The sequence below is a fragment of the Schizosaccharomyces japonicus genome, assembly GCF_000149845.2.
Source record: "Schizosaccharomyces japonicus yFS275 unplaced genomic scaffold supercont5.2, whole genome shotgun sequence".
Taxonomy (NCBI): Eukaryota; Fungi; Ascomycota; class Schizosaccharomycetes; order Schizosaccharomycetales; family Schizosaccharomycetaceae; genus Schizosaccharomyces; species Schizosaccharomyces japonicus.
This window is the reverse complement of record NW_011627861.1, coordinates 3350272-3368014: the sequence shown is the minus strand read 5'-3', so window position 1 is coordinate 3368014 and position 17743 is coordinate 3350272. Positions and strand designations below refer to the sequence as shown.

Below are 17743 nucleotides of genomic sequence, written 5' to 3'. Positions count from 1 at the left end.
CCTCTTCGCTTGCCCCACGCCCCCACTCCTCCTTCCGTCATTGCCCTCTCCCTTCTCTTGCTCCTCGCTCCACTCTGCTCCAGGCCTGCGCCCGCTGCCTCGTAACCTTCGCCAACCTCTCCTCGCACACTCCACCTGCTCCGAGAGTCTGCTTTGTATGCAAACACCAGCGCTTCTGCTCACGTCTCGCTGAACTCTGTCATGGACGACTCGAACGGAATGGGCCCGAGCTCCGCCAGTGCCAGTGCTAGTGCCAGTACCGCTGCTCCAGGCGCTGTCGGTGCCCCCGTCCCCCAAGACGCTGCTGCTGCTCCAGAGATGGTCCTCCAGCCCAACGCATCCTCGCGCTCTTCGCTCACGCCCAGTCCCTCGGCTCCGGCTCCTCAGGCCGCTGCTGCTGCTGCTGCTGGACTCGGCGACCATCACTCTTCTCCTGCTTCTTCCGCCTCGTCTTCCACCACCAACACACACACTCACTCCAACACCACGACCGGCTCTTCCCCGCTCTACTGGTCCTCTTTCCGTCCTGGCTCCGGGGCTTCCGCGGCTGCCCCAGGCTCCTCTGCCGGCGTTTCTGCGAGCTCGCCGGGCGCGACGCAGGCTCCCGCTGCTTCGAACGCGGCCACGCCGTCCGTCGCCAATGGCCCGTGGTCCAGGTCCGGGCGTGTCGGCTTTCGTTCGCGCTCCAACACGATTCCATGGAACCCTCGGCTTTTGCGACCCATGGCGTCGCCTCTGACCGCCGTTTCCCTCCGCCAGTCGTCGCCTTCGACGCCAACGTCGCTGCTGCCCTCGCTCGCCGGTCCTCCCTCGGCCGCGTCCTCGCTGCTTCACAGCAATAATTCACTTTTCTCGGACTCGCTCGCCCCGACGGGCTTCTTCGACTCTGCCATGGCTTCGGCCGCTCCCGCCTCCGTGCTCCAGACGGGCTTTGAGTCCTTTGTCCTCGACAAGAGCACCGACATCTGGTCCCGCGAGTATGTGCCCCGCGGTGCATCCTTTGCCTCGACTGCTGCTGGTTCGGACGTTGTTTCTGCAGCCGCTGCTGCTAGCAGCGGCGGCAGCAACAACGGTGTCAGCAGCGGCAGGCGTCCTCATGCGTCGAGCATCTCCGAGAGCCTGCTTTCGTATTTGAACGGCGCGAGCGGCGCCAACCCCAATCTGCCGTTGGACTCGGTCGACCCTTCGTCCTCCGCCGCTGCTCTCGTGAGTCTCTCGCAGACCCACACCGGAAACGGTTCGGGCAGCGGAAACAGCAACAGCGGTAATGACTATGGTGCTTCGCTGCTTGGTGCGACATCGACTGCTGCTCCGTTTGCTCTCCCCGACCTGACTTCCTCGGCGTCTGCGGGCAACCCGGTCGCTGCGGCTGCCGGCGGCTCCCACAGCTCGCTGTCGTCGCTTTCAACGTCCAACTTGCGCTCGTCGCTCGCGGCTGCCGCGAATTCGACCTCGTCCGCTTCGGGAATGGCAGCGCCCAAACAAAAACTGACTTCCTTTGGCCCCTCGTTTTCGTCGTACGGTGGGAACGGTGGTGCGGCAGGCTTTGCTGATCCAAACGCGGCTGCCCATTTGGCCACGGCTCGTTTGAACGGCAGTGCTGGCATGAGCAGCAACAATCATGCTCGTGCTTCGCGTCGCCGTTCACAGTCTTTGTCTGCCATGCGCAAAACGAATGCCAATAATGGAATGGGACACAGCATTTCGAGCGGCTTTTACACTTCCAACTTCTTGCCCTTCAACCACGCAGCAACGATATCCGAGAAGCCTCTGGGCCACAAGCGCAACTGCTCAGTTGATCGTATGTCTTCAGCTTCGTCGTCCACCACCGGGGCCACGACTCCTCTGGCTACGGCAGCGCCGTCGAGCAACAGCAATCCTTTGACTGCACCCACCGCCGCTGCCACTGCTGCTGCTACTACGCCTTCTTCCAACGCCGAGAGTTCAAATCCCAGCGCGCGAACCAGCACCGAGTCTGCCGGTAGCGGCTGGTCTGGCATTGGAGATGCAACCATTGAAAATCTTACACAGGCCGAACCCACCCATGCTCTTTGGGTTGGCAACTTGCCTGCTGGCATTTCATCCACAACCGTTGGAGCTGCATTCGCTCCTTATGGCAACATCTCTAATGTGCGGATGCTTTCGCACAAACATTCGGCCTTCATCAATTTTGACACCGTGCAGAATGCTAAGCATGCTCTTGAAGAGCTCAACGGCCGAACGCTCTTTAGTGAGTCTGATCCTGTGTGCATTGGCTTTGCCAAGGTGGCGTCAGCGCCTTCGGAAAACGTGCACGTTTCACTCGAGAGCATAAACAAGGCGTTCTCCAACGTGTCGCTTGTGCCATCGCTGAGTGAAGTGCGCAACGACATTCTGTCCGTTGTGCGCGACTTTGGCTATTCGCAGCTCAGCGACTGCGTTCAGATGCTTGACAAGGCCTGCAAGCTCGTCGACTTTGCAGCCCAAATCCCTTCCGTGTCTAAGGCGTTCAGCAGTCGTCGGTTAAATGCACCTAAACTGCGCCAGGTGCGTAAGCGCATCGACAATGGTCTTTGCACGCAAGAGGAAGTGGAAGACATAGCCATCAGTTGGCTCGACGAGGTGTCTGATCTCTCGAGTGACCATTTGGGAAACACTGTTGTGCAGAAGCTTTTTGACTACTGCTCGGATCCCGTAAAGGAAATGATGCTCGAACGCATTGCCCCTCACCTTGCCCAGATCGGTATTCACAAAAACGGAACTTGGGCCGCTCAAAAAATTGTCGATGTTGCTTCGACTGAGAAGCAAATGCTTCTCATTGCCGAGCACGTTCAACCCTACATTCCTCTGCTGTTTGCAGACCCTTTTGGAAATTATGTTGTGCAAGCATGTTTAAAATTTAAACCTCCTATGAATGATTTTGTTTTTGAAACAATAATGTCACAGTTCTGGGTTATTGCGCAAAGCCGCTACGGCTCCCGAGCCGTTCGGGCGTGCCTCGACAGCAAAGACGCTTCGTCCACTCATCGTGCTCTTGTGTCAGCCACGATAGTTGTGTACGCCGACCATCTGGCGATGAATGGTAACGGCACTCTTCTGCTTAATTACCTTTTAGAGAACAAGCCCCTTCCTAACGTTCCCAACCTGCTTGCGTCGCGTTTTGTGCAAGACATTGTGCGTATGTGTACACACCGCCTTGCTTCAACAACCCTGCTCAAGGTTATCGCGCACGCTCAGGAGGACAGTCAAGCTGGATCCATCATCGTGCGTGCGTTGTTGCAACACAATGCAAAAGGATTGCCTCTCGAACGAGTCATGGCAGACCAGTCGTATGGACCAGCGTTCCTGCTCAAGCTGTTGATGTCCGACAACTTGCCTGAAAGTGACCGTATGATATTGTTCGCGGCTATTCGCGAACAATTCCAGTTCCAAAAAGAGCATATGTCTTCTGAGGCGAAGAAGCTATTTGAGTACTGCTGTTCTGCCGGCTCGGGTAGTTCGGAACCTTAGTAGTGATCACCATTCGTTGTTGCCTGAGTACATGATGGGTGAGGTTATATATGTCCTTGAGAGACACGTCGGCTTGTTGATGCAACTTCTGTTGTCGCTGTTGATCTGCTCCATTCTTTTCTACATTCTTCATTTCCTTTCATCATAAACGCACGCTAGACTGGAGTGCGCGCCGTCCGTCATCGCATGAACAGGAGGACAAAAAGGGGAAGGAGGGGGAGAAGGAGGGGCACCAAGAAACGCGGTGTGTGTGCTTGAACGCACGAACATGCTATAGGGCAAAAGTGCTCGCTTGATTGTTTAGTCGGCGTCCGTGTTTGCCTGTTTGGCTGGCACTTCTTTTAGTGGTAGGTTTCCGCTCCTTTTGTTTTGGCTTGAGCGGGATACGCACACACGGCGATGCTTCCGATTCTCTTACTCAAACCTGCTGGCATGTGTCGCCATATCTTCACTTACATTCTCATCCTGAGTATGCAGCCTTCGTCTTCTGAGCAAATCGCTGCTCCTCCTCCTCCGTCGCCTGTTTCTCCTTCCTCGTTTCCTATTCATTTTCTTTCCGCCTATAAAACTAATTGCAGGCTGGACAGATGTCACTGTCCTTCACCTTCTTCCTTTTTGGAACCCAGTTCTTCTCTCTGGAGCACTGATGAGTAATGCATGATTTTACGACCATTTACGATGCGTTTCTAGAGGCTCGTTTCTCGTTTTCCCCTTCGGATTTCTTCCTAAAATTTGTTTTCTGTGGACTTTTCTTTTTGTCTTTCATAACTTTGCTCCTGAAAAAATAGCTTAAAATATATATCCCAATTCTTCATTTCATATATTCATTAGGCATTCATTTTTACTGATAGTAACATGCTTCATTCTATCAATTCGCTTATTTTGCTCTCTATCTTGTAACTTTTGGCCATCTGTTTTCTGCGGTACGCTGCCTTACATTTGTTCAGAACGGTCGCCAACTCGCAACCAGTACCAACGAGTTTCGTGTTCGGTATATAGTCTTTTCTCCTTCTTCACGCTAGAATTTGCCTCAGAAACCATTGTTGGACCATCGTTGTATAGATTATGAGTCATTCGATGGAAAAAGAATGGCAGAATCAGGTTAGTTCGAATGATAGGCAAAGTATTGCGGTTCAAATGTAAGGAACTAGTAACCATTAGAGACCTAGCTAATCTTTGATATAGCGCTAATGCTCTCCGAATCATTTCGCCCAGTATTTCAGAGGCTCAATTACTGGCGATGGCGTCTTCTTTTGAAAAACGAGCATTTGAGCGTTCGTCGAGTAAGGTACGGGGAAATGGGGCTGGAAACGGTGTATAAGCTGTCCTGGGCTCTTTTCTAACGAAATTGTAGCACGAATACATCAATCTCTGCAACAAAAAAGCTCAGCAGATTCGAGAACAAATTCGCGAACAGATCCATCTGGCTCAGATGACACAAATGTCGAACATGTATCCAAATGCCAACCGACCAGGAAACATGACCGGTGTTGGAGCTGGTGCACAGCGACGAACGGATGGAGGTGCTCAAGCTGCAGGAATGAACCGATTACAAGCCCAAGGTATGCCTGCTCAGTTTGCTGCGGGAGTGAATTTGACACCTCAACAGCAACAGCAACTGTTGATGCAGCAGGCTCAGCTGCAGCTTCAGCAACAAAAGCAACAACAGCAGCAAGCCGGAAAAGGAAATGTACCCGCTTCCATGCAATCACAAAACATGCACCACGCTCCGCAAACTGGAGCTCCATCTGCAAATATGCGTCCCCAGGCTGGACAACAGTTCCCCATTCAACTAACCCCTCAACAACTAAATCAACTGTATACCCGGCTTGCGGCACTTATGGCACGTAATGGCAGCCCTCCTCTCACGCTGCAGCAGATGCAAAGCATGCCGCCTGTGCGGTTAATGGCTATATATCAGAAAGAGCTGGGTACGTTGCGTTCTCATCAGCAGCAACAGTTGGCTCAACAACAGCAGCAGCAAACCCAGTCTCAGGCCCAGCCTCATCAGCCAGGATATGGAATGGGTACCTCTCATACGAATGCTGCGGCATCTGGATTTCCTGCACAAATGGGTGAAACGAAAGCCTCGCCCTCTCTTCAAAGTTTTGATCAACACTCCATGCCAGCTGCTAATACTGCTAATCCCCCTAATCGGCCTGCTGCAACGAGACCTCCGAACTACAATGCTAACAATGCCGGATTTGATATGTCCAACGTCCCTGTTCCCCCACAGCTTCTGTCTCAAATTCCTGGATTGCCTCCAAACTTGAAGGTATGGCGTGAAGTTGTCGAACTGGGCAAAACTGGCCGCTTAAATCCCGAACAAATGAAAATTATTAGCGTTTTATTTCAGAAACACATGCAGTTTATCATCCAACAACGACAGCAAGTTAATCAACTGAATAATGCTCGGCAAGCCCGCAAGCACAAGCGCAGGCTCAAGCTCAGCAAAAAAAAACCAGCAGCTTCAACAGCAGCAACAGCAACAACAGCAGCAGCAGCAGCAGCAGCAACAACAACAACAACAACAACAACAACAACAGCAGCAGCAGCAGCAAGCCCGTTACAAGGCTGTTCCGCAGGCGTATCAGCAACAGCAGCAGACGGCCTCATATACCGCCGCAAATGTTGGTCCTTTTCCTTCGAACTCCGCTGCAATGCAGCAATTGAAAATGGATAAGCCTGAGATGTCTGATATGGCTGCTCTTAAACGTATGGAAAATGAAACTGCAAAAATGAAGCAAGGGCCAGTCAATGTACAACAAAATACTCAATTTCAAAAAATGCGCGCGGCCGGCGCTTCACAAATACCATACACAAATCCGTCAGATAATATGCTAAAGTTTCCGGCTGGCAATTCGTCACAACCAAATCTTCAAAAGTCGTCACAGAATCCTCAGGCGTCTGCTCAACCAAACAGACAAGCTCAACGAGATGGTGGTATATACATTGTTCAGCAGCTGTTAGAGACTGGCGGTAGAGTAGGTCAACCAAAACTTTCTATGCGAATTCGGGAAATGACTGAAAAAGTATCCCGTCGTTTTACGCGTCCACCTCCTTTAAACTTAACGTCGGAGCAAAAGTTGATGGCTTCAGAGTTAACGAAGGGTATCTATCCCATGTTCTCTCGTACCAATCAACTAATTGTTCTTTTTTATTGTATCACTGCCAATGATGAGGCTACTTTGCAGCTTATTCAACTTCGGCACATGTTTCAACTTCAATTGGATGGATATCCAAGAGGAATTTTCATATGCGCACCCCAAACATTGGCTAAGCTAAAAGAGAAGTTCGAAAGCTATTTTGGTTTCGTTAAGGCACATCTCATGAGACTTCATAATGAAGTTAGTGTCAATAAGCTTACACTTCAACAAGCGTTAATGCAACTTGGTCGTACGGCAGCTGTTAATCGTCCTACGCAGTCGTCCTCTACGCAGCCGAATCAACCTGTATCTGCGAATGCTGCTGCAAACAATTCGTACGCACCGCCTGTGAACCAAATGGCTTCTCAAGCTCCTCACCCCGTCGCTCCTCCGTACACGAATGCTTCGCTATCGAATATACCGGTGAATCAGACGAGTGACGTTTATGTTGAAGAGCCTACAATCCCTCTCAAGCATGAACTGAAGCAGGAGGACTTGAAACTGCCTCCTGCCAAAAAGAAGAGGGCAGTTCAGGCAACGGGCTCGTCACCTCAGCCTAAAGCCAATGCTGAAAGCCCTACTATCAAATCACAAGAAACAAATGATACCTCAAATAGTGCTCAACCAGTACAGGTTTCTGCTTCATCCGCCACCAGTACCCAAAACGGAATTAAGGAAGAACCTCTTTCTCGTGCTCGGGAAGAAGCACTGGCTAATCCGTTGCATTATGCGATTGAGGCGTTTTCTGCCATTGACGCCGATGATGAGTTCCTGAACTCAAAGACAGGATTAACACCCTCGTCCTTACGGACGCCCCAGTGTTTCATTACTTCAACACCTGATGCAATGCATAGTGATGTGAATTCACTTAGTCCAGCAAACATTTTATTGTCTTTTGATGGTAAGAGTGCTTCAGACGATCCACTGGAACTCTGGGACGAGTTCTTTAATGATGACAATCTGAACACTGCAACTACCAATATAAAAGATGAAAAGTTGCCAAGTCCAGCACTGTCGCTTCCTGCGCAAAGCCCTGTTATTGTTTCTAACGACCTCTTAATTCCAGATGCAGATAATGCTGATCCGTGGAACGAGTTGCTTGGTTTGAAGATGAAACAGAGTTCACCTAAAACGGAGGCTTCGGAACCTGATCCAAACTCTGCATTTCCGGAAACGGTTGGAGTGTGGGAGGTTGTTATTTGATGACTTACATAAAAAACGACATGACCTTTTGATGACATTAAATCTGCTTACCTTTTTCTTAGAATTGGTTTTACAGCTATACTATTATGGGTAGTCTTTCTTTCAACTACTTAAACCGGTTCTGCTTCCTTTTCCCATCGCGACTTTACCCTTTCCTTCGTTTTAACAGAATTTGTGTGTTGTCTGTTAAAGAATATAAAAAAAAACAAAAAAATGGGCATAACTACTCTTAAGCTTATAATTTTGGCCTCCTTCGCCGACAGGTTTACTAAATATGCCTGTAAACCTTTAATTGAATTTTGCTTACTATATATCACAGGCAAGCAAACGCAATCCCTTACTATTTAGTTTGCCTTTTCGGGTTTTGGAATTAAGTATTAGTAAAGATATATACATTAAAAACCATCTTCCCAGGTGTTGTCAAAGCTCGTTAATATTTGCGTTTAGCGTTTGTTATTTTTACAAGCGGTATCGTGACACAGAATTGTTACAATACATTACAATTGAAGAACAGTAAAGTATGATAAGTAATTGCAGTATGCAAAACATTTATTGAAGTAAGACGTAATTAAACAATGACGAGCAACAAAAATAAAGGACATTATGTACACTAACGGTATTCATAAGTGGAAGAGAAACGAAAGTAAAGTGAGAGATTAGGTGTTAACGCTTTTGCGGACCGCTTTTATAATGCTGTCCAGCCTGCCCAATGCTCTTCGTTTTAAAACATCTGACTCAACAGACTTTTTCAACATATTTTTTAGCATAAGAAGAGTCTCCTCGCTTTTAAAAAGTGGGCATGCTGCCTTTCCGCTGAAATGAGGGGTGCCACAAAGGAAGCAAATTTCTAAAGGTACAGTACTTAATCCACAGTTACCAGGAACGTGATTGATGTCGCAGAATCGGCACCTCGGTCCATCGGGAACGCGATAAGAATCAAGATGCTTAAACAAAAGTAGCTCAGAAACATCATTAAGAACAAGTCTGTGCTCAGGTTCGAAAACCTTATTGGAGTATGCTGGACTGTCAGCGGGAAGCTCAATAAGTTCATCAGATAATTCCACGGAAGGTTTTACTTGATATTCTGTTGGCTTTACAGTCTCTCCAGTGTTGTTGTCATCTACTTCGGAGATACGTGCTGTTAACCGTTCTCTGATTCTGAATGGAAGAGTTGGTTGATCACTCATCAAGTTTCTGAGTTTAGTAGAATTTGTAACTTGAAGGCTTAAAGGTTCGTCTTCAACCAAATCGGAATCGGAATCGGATGAAGCTGCAAAGGGCGTGGGTTCAGCAATATAATCTTCGTCATCTGAGGAATTAGAGAACTGTTCTGGTTCAGTATATGAGACTTTTCGTCGGGTACGACGACGACCTTCGACTGTTGGTTCGGCAGAAACTGCTGCTGCTGCTTCTCGCTCCTTAAGAATTATAGCCCAAACATCGTCGTCACCCTGTGCGCTAGTATTTCTGGAGTCCGTGGTATCGGCAAAATCTTGCGTCGTTTGCGTGCCAGCTTCCCAAACGCGCGTATAAGCAAACTGATTTTCATGTTTTTGGGGATCTGATGTGACGGAGCTTTGTTTAAAGGAGGCTTCCGTTTGTTCTATTAAAGCTGTTACGGAAGCCTCATCATATTTAATTTCGTGAAGGCCATCGTCGTCAAAAAGTTCCCTTGCGCCATACTTGATAATGCTTTCTAAATCAACTTTGTCCCCATCATCTTTGTCCATAGTTTCGACAATCAAGTGGTCTAAAAGTAGCTTTCGTCTGGCAACCTGGACAATTTTTTCCTCAACCGAGTTGCGGATCATTAACTGAAAAACAGTTACATTATTTTTTTGACCAAAACGATGCGCTCTTGCAATGGCTTGCATGTCTTGATGGGGATTGAAATCCGGATCAAGAATAATGACAGTGTCAGCTTTGGCCAAATTAATTCCAACACCACCGGCACGAGTAGAAAGCAGAAAACATGTCAAGTCTGAGTCTTTTCGACAAAATGCATCAATAGCATTCTGCCTGTCCGACTCGGAAGTGGTACCGTCAAAACGTGCGTATTTAATGTTTTTTGCATCGAACCAATCTTCTAATATATCAAGCTGCATGATAAATTGTGAAAAAAATAGGATTCGATGATTCTTTTCGATAAGTTTTGGTACCAAAATTCTCAACAATAGCATTTTTGCACTAGCTTCCTCCATAGATCGTATACTAAGCTCGGCAGAAAGAGTTCTATCTTCAACATCCTGAGAGTAAATGTAGGGATGAGCGAGTGTCTTCCTCAGCTGCATAAGAATATTGTTAAGGGATGTTTGCGAGCTTTGAGAAGGTCCTTTTCCAGAACGTGATTTTGATGTAATGCTTTTAATAAGATTAACGTTCTTTGCCAAAATTGATTTGTAAAGTTTTTTCTGTAACGAAGTCATAGAAAGTGGTATAATCAGTTCAACCTTTGGGGGTAAAGAGTTTAAGACATCGTCCTTCACACGACGCAGAACATATGGCTTCAGAAGCTGATGGACTTCTTCAACTTTCTCGGCATCCAAATCTTCATACTGACGAGTAAGTTCTTCTGGGTTTATTTTTTTGGGATCAAGGAAATGAAGCAAATTGAATAATTCCCTTATATTGTTTTGTAGAGGTGTACCAGTTAAAATGACTTTATAGTCCACCTGAAGTGATAGAAGTAAAGACGGCAATATCGACATGTCGTTTTTTAATCTTTGACCCTCGTCAACAACTAAGCAGCTCCACCGAAACCGTTTTAAAAAAGAAAACTCATCTGAAACATTAGACGCGCTTACTATGAGTGCCTGCACTTTAAGTTCGCGAGGATCATCTTTTGTTGTCACGACATAATCACGAACGACACGACGATTTTCTGAAATACCAACGAGTGAACTGACTGTAATAGAAGGTGCCCATTTTTCAAATTCACGTTGCCAATTTAAAACAGTGGCATGAGGAACGATGACTAGAAATGGAAAACTTTTTTGTTCGTGTCTTAGCACACTCAAGAATGAGATGATTTGAACTGTCTTTCCCAAACCCATTTCATCAGCTAATATGGTAGGGTGATTTGAGTACCATTTGTAGTACAACCAATTAACACCGTCCAACTGGTAAGGCATAAGATCCCCTCCGACAATATAATCAGGTTGCCTTGTTAGCTCCATATGTGTGAAGGGAATTAAGCCACGGGAAACGGATTTCGTTGGCTTGTCTTGATGGAACCGAGAGACATATTTATGGAATGCATCCCTAAACAAAGTCCATCTCTTTTCATCGGTAGATGTTGGTACATCAATCCACATGGACATTGAGTAAGGTAACTCTTGCCATTTGACAAAGACTTTTTGAACTTTCGACAAAGCCGACAATTCTTCCTGCTTGTTTTTGAAATTCATTTGAAATCGATTTATGTCACCTTCGTAGCGTGCATCAAGCACCAGGTCTATCAAAGTGTAAGCTTCAGGAATGGCCTCACGTTCATCTTTCACTGCCGCGTTCATTCTTGAATCATAATTCGTCTTTCGCGTAAATGCTACACCGGCAAGCCATGTAGAAGACATCCAACAACAGTTCAAATAGGGCTCGTTATCAAATCGTACCAAGTATTCCTTTGTCCAGTCGGACACATTGATTGAAGTACAATTATCGTCTACTATAAAGCCGGGATATATTTGATTTTTGGGTAACTGCCGCCAAGCAACTACTTCTGCAACATCTTTAGGGTGATTAAGACAATCATTGCAAACTTTCATATTAAGGTGATTCTCCACGGCTTGTTTTGGTTCATTGCCAGGATCACCACTAATGATGTGCTGGAAATGTTGAATACGAAGACACCGCCAACATCGAAACATGCGTTGACTATAATCAACAGCTTTTTCGGGTTTGTTCGTGGATGTGTCAGCAGTACATCCGCACTTAAAACAGTTCCGTGTAAGCCGATAATTGGACTCTCTGGTGCAAGGGTTGCAGAGAAAACCATCCTCCAGAGTTTTCTTTTTCTGAGCTTTGTTCATTCGAGTGAACGAAGAGCATTCGACGTGATATGCGTTTGTGCAATGAGAGCAAAAGAGGAAACACCTTGCAGCACTGCTCGGTCTTTCAAGCCGATGGCATTTCGCGCAAAGCTGAACATGATAAAAAGAGTCATGTTTGGGTTGCATTCTATGTACTGGATTCGACAAATCTACCGAATCATCTTCAGAACCGCTGGTTGCACTAGCGAACTCACTGGTCTCTGAACTAACGAGTTCATCTTTGGTCGGCTGGACTGCGTTGTCACTTTGGTCATTACTAAGAGCACCGCTTACGGAGACCGAAGAATCGCTCGACCAAGAGTCACGTCTTTTTATGTTTGTCTTTTGTGACTACGAGTAGAATAGCGAGATTTTTCCACCACATTGCGTTTTCGTTTTTGAAGGCGAGTTAGGATACGGTCGTTTTCATCAGATGAAGAAGAAGAATCAATGCCTGAGACTTTTCTCAGACGCTTCAGTCGTCTCGACCTCCGTGTCACGACAATAGCGTCAGAATCCGAAGATGGTGATTCGATGAATGCATCTGAAGAGGACGAAGAAACCGAGTAGTCGCTTTCTTCTTTTGTTTCGTATGTTTTTCGTTCAAGAAACTCTTCATAGGCATTTTTCCCGTTCTTGTACAACTTTAAATGGTCTTTTGGTATTCTCAATTCGAAGTTCGCGGCAAATTTTACACGTACGTAACCATTGTCGTCCTCCGAAAGGCATTCGAGAATTCTACTTTCATCGGGATTGTACGGAACCGACCCCCAGCCGAGTCGTCGCTTCGGAATAACGACAGACCTAAAAATCTGCGCTGCTCTTGGCATGGTAATCCCACAGCTGCTAGATTTTTTGAATTTTGATGTGGAGCTGTGTTGTTCAATTGTCGGCGTCTCCCCGCGTAGTTGCCACAGTAACTAATGCAACGCCAAGTAAACAAATAACGCGTATGGCGTCCCGAAGAGCCAAAAACAACTGCTAGTTGCGAGACAAGTGCATCGGTCTATGTCCATTTGGACGATGACGATTTGGGCGCTGTTGTTGGGATTGTGCGGCATTTGCCCGACTGGGAGCAGTAGGAAGAGTTTGCGCAGCAGCTGCAGCCAAAGGAGCAGCTGCAGCTTGTGGTATTTGAGGAGCTGAAGTGTACATCGTGGAAGGAATTATGAGTGGAGGAGGAGGAAGTGCAAATCCTGTATATACTGGTTTCGGTGGAAAAGCGAAGACATGTGGTAAGTTCAGTGTACCGTTTTCTTTTTGTTTTAAGCCAGAAGAACTCATTTCTGATAAACGTTTTTGCGCTTCTTCTTGAGCTACACGAGCATAGTAATCTTGTACATTTTGTAAATGAGCTCTTCCAGCATTATGTGCTTTCCGAACAGATTGACTGTCGTGTGTAAGCCAAACCTGACAATAGTCACAGAGATCTGTCTGTTAATATGACATTTCGATAGTGATTTTAACTTACATCTTGGCATTTTATTAGCGTACCCTGGATGTGGTGGGACGTTTGCGAAAATCTCTGAGGCTACGAACACTTGGATTTGAACGTGGACGTGGATGACAGTAGTTGTTATAAGTGAGTTTGTTTTTTGTCCGTAACGATTGAAAGGTCTCTTCATGCATACTCATCCGGGACGATTCACTTCATTTTTCAATGGTTTTATTTTTTGATATTATAGTGCTTCTTATGTGATTTAGACGATTACGGTAGTCAATCAATCAATGAACCTTTGTTTTATACTCTTATTTCGTTTTGATCTAACGTAATAATTATTATGTTATTTTTTCAAGTTAAATTTTTACTAATTCTTCAGAAAAAAAAGTACAAAAAGAAGTAAAATAGATAAAAAATACAATCAAGAGATCTATACCCATTTATTAGTCAACACTACCTGCTGCTCTCAAATTGAGTTGCCTTATTGCGTACTCAAAGCCCTACTAGTTTTGTACTTCACGTATGCCACTGCATTTATAAGTCATTACTCGGAATCTTTTACTATCACTGTCAACTTGCAAAGTTTGTACAATTTTGCAGTGAACAATGAGTACTGAGACTGATCAAGTGTTCACTGGTGCCGGTGAACAGCTTGACCCGTTTTTTATAGACGATGCAGCCGAACCGAATGCTTCAATCACAGTCGACAAAGAAAATAGTGAAGAGCACGAAGTAGCTGCTTCTGAAACGTCTTCTGTTAGTTCTAGCGAATTTGACGAGGAGGAATGGGCTGAGGTTCGTGAAAAAATATTCGTTCATTGATTTTAACCATACCTTACAGGTTAGCAAAGGCCGTTATTTTGGTTCTGATCCTAAGGACGACATTATTTGTCATAACTGTAAAGGACATGGCCATGTTTCCCGGGATTGCACACACACTCTGGTTCGTTTATTTACATTCATGGATTGTCACGTTCTAACTTACTAGTGCACAACATGTGGTGCCATCGATGATCATCCTCCTCATAGATGTCCCCGTACAAAACGATGCATGAACTGCGGTTTACTTGGTCACATTCAATCCAAATGTCCCGAACCAAGAAATCGCTCTCGTGTTTGCCGTACATGCAATATAGACACACACACGAGCCGTACATGCCCCCTTATTTGGCGTTACTACGTTGAGACAGAGGATACTGTTCGCGTAGAAGCTGGTCGAGTTAAAAAACACTGCTACAACTGTGCAGCAGAGGGACATTTTGGTGACGATTGCGACTTGCCATCTCGTTCACAGTATCAAAGTAATACGGCCTTTTGCGAAGCAAATTGTCCTACTGGAAACGATGTCTCGAATGAAGAATTCACTAAAAAACTGCATCAAGAGTTTAAAGACGATAGCCACTATCGTCCTTCTAGTTCTTACTCGCAGTCCAACAACAACAACAAATACTCAAAACGTCCTCATAAGCGGAGTTATTCCAGTGGCTATAATTCATATAACTCGGACAGAAAACGCCGTGACAACTATTCGCCATACTCAGATGGCCGCGACAAGTCCTTAAGGAATCGGATATCCTCACCTTCCTCTCCAGCTGAATCGTCTAAACGGAGAAAAACTTGGCGTAAGAGATGGTGATTTTGGTAATTTTGGTGATTTAATAAAAAAGCGTTTAAAACATTTCCGTATAGTCCTCAATGGGTGACACTCATGTATCACCAAGACCTCGTATCTCTTCATTTTCACCGACGCCATTGCTAGACTAACAATTCCATTCTTTTCCCCAACCAGTGCCCATTCCAAATAACTATAAACAATAATAACAAAACTGTACATATTTCATGTTTAATCAACAAAACACCAGGAATATCGATGCCTCATGGCTTCGACATACGCTGTCTACGAAGCTCCCAGAAAAAGATAAAATAATGAAGCTATTCGCTTTTCAAAAATCAACGCAGTGGATATGCTTAAGAAAGGCTGCCGTGCAAAATGAACTGGTGAAGAGCCTTACCAGCAGGAACAAAAGGATAAACATGCTCCTTGGAGGCCACCTTGACTTCCATCAAAACGGGTCCCTCGGTCTCCAAAAATTGCTTCATGGTGGGAGCCAACTCCTCTTGCTTAGTAACACGGAGACCCTTCAAGCCCATGGCTTCAGCCAACTTAGGGAAGTCGGGGTTTACTTGTTGAGTGTGACTGTATCTCTTTTGGTAGAACAAGTTCTGCCATTGTGTAACCATACCCTGCTCCTCGTTGTTGAGCAAAAGAATCTTAACGGGCAAGTTGAATTGGCGAACAGTAGCCATCTCCATACCGGTCATAGAGAAAGAAGCATCACCGTCAATATCAATGACAATGCTGTCAGGGCGAGCGACACTAGCACCAATGGCCGCAGGAAGACCGAAACCCATAGTGCCCAAACCACCGGAGGTGATAAGAGATCTGGGTTGAGTCCAACGGTAGAAAGTGGCAGCCCACATTTGATGAGCACCAACACCAGTAGTAATCACAACCTTGTCCTTAATCTCAGCGGTTTGTCTGTCAAGCTCTTGAATTACAGCTTGAGGCTTCAGAAGCTCACCTGGCTTACTAGGGGTGAATGTGAAAGGGAAACGCTTCTTCCAACTGGCAATCTGGCTCAACCACTCCTCACGTTGCAGGCGGCTCACAGCGGTAAGACGGGGAAGAAGGAGCTTGAGCATCTCAGTAACATCACCCTCAATAGCTTCAGTGGGGCGAATAACCTTACCGATGTTCTTAGGAGAAATATCGAAATGGATGATGCCACCGCGCTCTTCTTGTCCAGCCAAACGAGCTTCAGGGGCATACAACTTCGTGTTACCAGTAACACGGTCGTCGAAACGGGCACCCAATGCAAGCAAACAATCAGCTTCTTGAACAGCCATGTTAGCATAACCGCTACCATGCATACCGATCATATGGAGACTCAAGTCGCTACGTTCATCAAAGGCACCAAGACCCAAAAGGGTAGTGGTGACAGGAATGCTGAGCTTCTCACTCAGCTCTCTCAAAACCTTAGGTCCATCAGGGTTGGACAAAATACCATGACCAGCAAAAATAACGGGCTTCTTGGCACGACTCAAAAGAGTTTGGACACGGTCCAACTTGCTGTCAATAATCTTAGAGCGCTCCTCAAGAGTCTCCTTGATTTTGCGAGTAAAGGTGGGCATTGAAGAAACCACAGGAATTGGGTTCTTCAAAACACTAGCAGTGACGTCCTTAGGCAAGTCAACAAGGACAGGGCCAGGACGGCCACTCGTAGCAATCTCGAATGCCTCATCAATACGACGGGGAAGGTCAGCAACATCCTTAACCATTACATTCCACTTGGTGCAAGGTCTGGAAATACCAACCATATCGGCTTCTTGAAAAGCGTCAGTTCCAATGGCAGCAGTAGCGACTTGACCACAGAAAACGACAAGGGGGGTTCCGTCAGCCATAGCATCAGCAATTGGCGTAATAACATTTGTGGCACCAGGACCAGAGGTAACCAAAACAACACCAGGCTTGCCCGTAGCACGAGCATAAGCCTGAGCAGCGTGACCAGCGCCCTGCTCATGACGAGGGAGGACAAAGTCAAAGTATGGAGACTTGTAGATGGCATCGAAAACGGGCAAGATAGCACCGCCAGGGTAACCAAACACATTCTTCACATTGTGCTTAAGCATCATGTCGTGGAAAATCTCACCACCAGTCTTTCCAACATACGTGTTGTCGTAACGCGTGTTTGCACCAACCTTTTGGAAATCTCCCAAAACATCAGGCGTAGTGGCACGTACACCCGTGCTTGCAATGGAGGCAGATGTGGTAGCAGAAGAGAGCTTAGTGCTGTTGGTGATAGTACGAGACAACAGTAAACGAGCATTCAATGTTCTTCCGGAGGCGGACAACAGCTGTCCACTGCAAATGGCGCCAAAGCGCGCTCTTGGGACTCTACGCAGCAAAGCTGGTGATGCCATGCTAAATGCTTCACTACCGACGTGCAAAACTCACTGCAAGCACACTTCTGGTGTTTGCTTTGCGACGAATTGCTGTTTGGTTTAGGCGGCAACAGTTATCTCGGTGGTTTTTGTTTTAAAGTATTCTGATGGCGGTGATATGCAGCTGGTCCACCAACGCCATTTTTCATTGAATGTACAAAATTTGCATTCAATAAAGATAGAAACTATTATAATCGTCTTTCTGAGAGTTTTTTGGACTGAATAGTATATATATGTACCGCCGTTTCTACAATTTTAACGTTTCCGCGGAACAATACATGCATCCTCGGGGATCCCCCGTCATTACCAAACAAAGCAGAATTTAATTAAGTCCCGCGTAGACAATAGCGCAACTACGTGCTATGTATGCTCTGTTGTGTATTACATTTTATAGTAGCAGTCTGTACATAATTTAGTTGTGAAAGAATGAAAAT

General features: G+C 46.2%; 6 protein-coding genes across 6 annotated transcripts; 3 read left to right on the top strand and 3 right to left on the bottom strand.

Annotated features, from left to right (window-relative positions):
* Positions 1-201: 201 nt before the first annotated feature.
* On the top strand, positions 202-3489 carry SJAG_16457 (hypothetical protein; the record flags this gene model as incomplete). The annotated part of the gene is made up of 1 exon (XM_011050738.1): positions 202-3489. The coding sequence occupies one exon, from the start codon at positions 202-204 to the stop codon at positions 3487-3489; it is 3288 nt and encodes a 1095-aa protein (XP_011049040.1).
* A 1065-nt stretch (positions 3490-4554) lies between these two features.
* SJAG_03981 (mediator complex subunit Med15) lies at positions 4555-7838 on the top strand (the record flags this gene model as incomplete). The annotated part of the gene is made up of 5 exons (XM_002175067.2): positions 4555-4628; positions 4675-4777; positions 4844-5179; positions 5258-5881; positions 5958-7838. 5 exons carry the CDS (start codon positions 4555-4557, stop codon positions 7836-7838), a joined length of 3018 nt encoding a protein of 1005 aa, XP_002175103.2.
* A 656-nt stretch (positions 7839-8494) lies between these two features.
* SJAG_03982 (SHREC complex subunit Mit1) lies at positions 8495-12696 on the bottom strand (the record flags this gene model as incomplete). Its single annotated transcript, XM_002175068.1, has 2 exons — positions 8495-12120; positions 12222-12696. The coding sequence occupies 2 exons, from the start codon at positions 12694-12696 to the stop codon at positions 8495-8497; spliced, it is 4101 nt and encodes a 1366-aa protein (XP_002175104.1).
* A 151-nt stretch (positions 12697-12847) lies between these two features.
* On the bottom strand, positions 12848-13501 carry SJAG_03983 (U1 snRNP-associated protein Usp103; the record flags this gene model as incomplete). Its single annotated transcript, XM_002175069.1, has 2 exons — positions 12848-13276; positions 13361-13501. The coding sequence occupies 2 exons, from the start codon at positions 13499-13501 to the stop codon at positions 12848-12850; spliced, it is 570 nt and encodes a 189-aa protein (XP_002175105.1).
* A 155-nt stretch (positions 13502-13656) lies between these two features.
* On the top strand, positions 13657-15110 carry SJAG_03984 (zinc knuckle TRAMP complex subunit Air1). The gene is made up of 3 exons (XM_002175070.2): positions 13657-14102; positions 14149-14250; positions 14296-15110. The coding sequence occupies exons 1-3, from the start codon at positions 13914-13916 to the stop codon at positions 14941-14943; spliced, it is 939 nt and encodes a 312-aa protein (XP_002175106.1). The 5' UTR covers positions 13657-13913; the 3' UTR covers positions 14944-15110.
* SJAG_03985 (acetolactate synthase catalytic subunit) lies at positions 15106-17408 on the bottom strand. The gene has a single exon (XM_002175071.2). The coding sequence runs from the start codon at positions 17286-17288 to the stop codon at positions 15276-15278; it is 2013 nt and encodes a 670-aa protein (XP_002175107.1). The 5' UTR covers positions 17289-17408; the 3' UTR covers positions 15106-15275.
* Between the last annotated feature and the right edge of the window lie 335 nt (positions 17409-17743).

What these genes read in the sequence shown, in the direction of transcription:
- SJAG_03984 (XM_002175070.2), top strand. Translation starts at nt 13,914, where the DNA reads ATGAGTACTGAGACTGATCAAGTGTTCACTGGTGCCGGTGAACAGCTT. An exon ending in ACGAGGAGGAATGGGCTGAG is followed by an intron (nt 14,103 to 14,148) that starts GTTCGTGAAAAA and finishes CATACCTTACAG; the next exon opens with GTTAGCAAAGGCCGTTATTT. An exon ending in GGGATTGCACACACACTCTG is followed by an intron (nt 14,251 to 14,295) that starts GTTCGTTTATTT and finishes CTAACTTACTAG; the next exon opens with TGCACAACATGTGGTGCCAT.
- SJAG_03985 (XM_002175071.2), bottom strand. Translation starts at nt 17,288, where the DNA reads ATGGCATCACCAGCTTTGCTGCGTAGAGTCCCAAGAGCGCGCTTTGGC.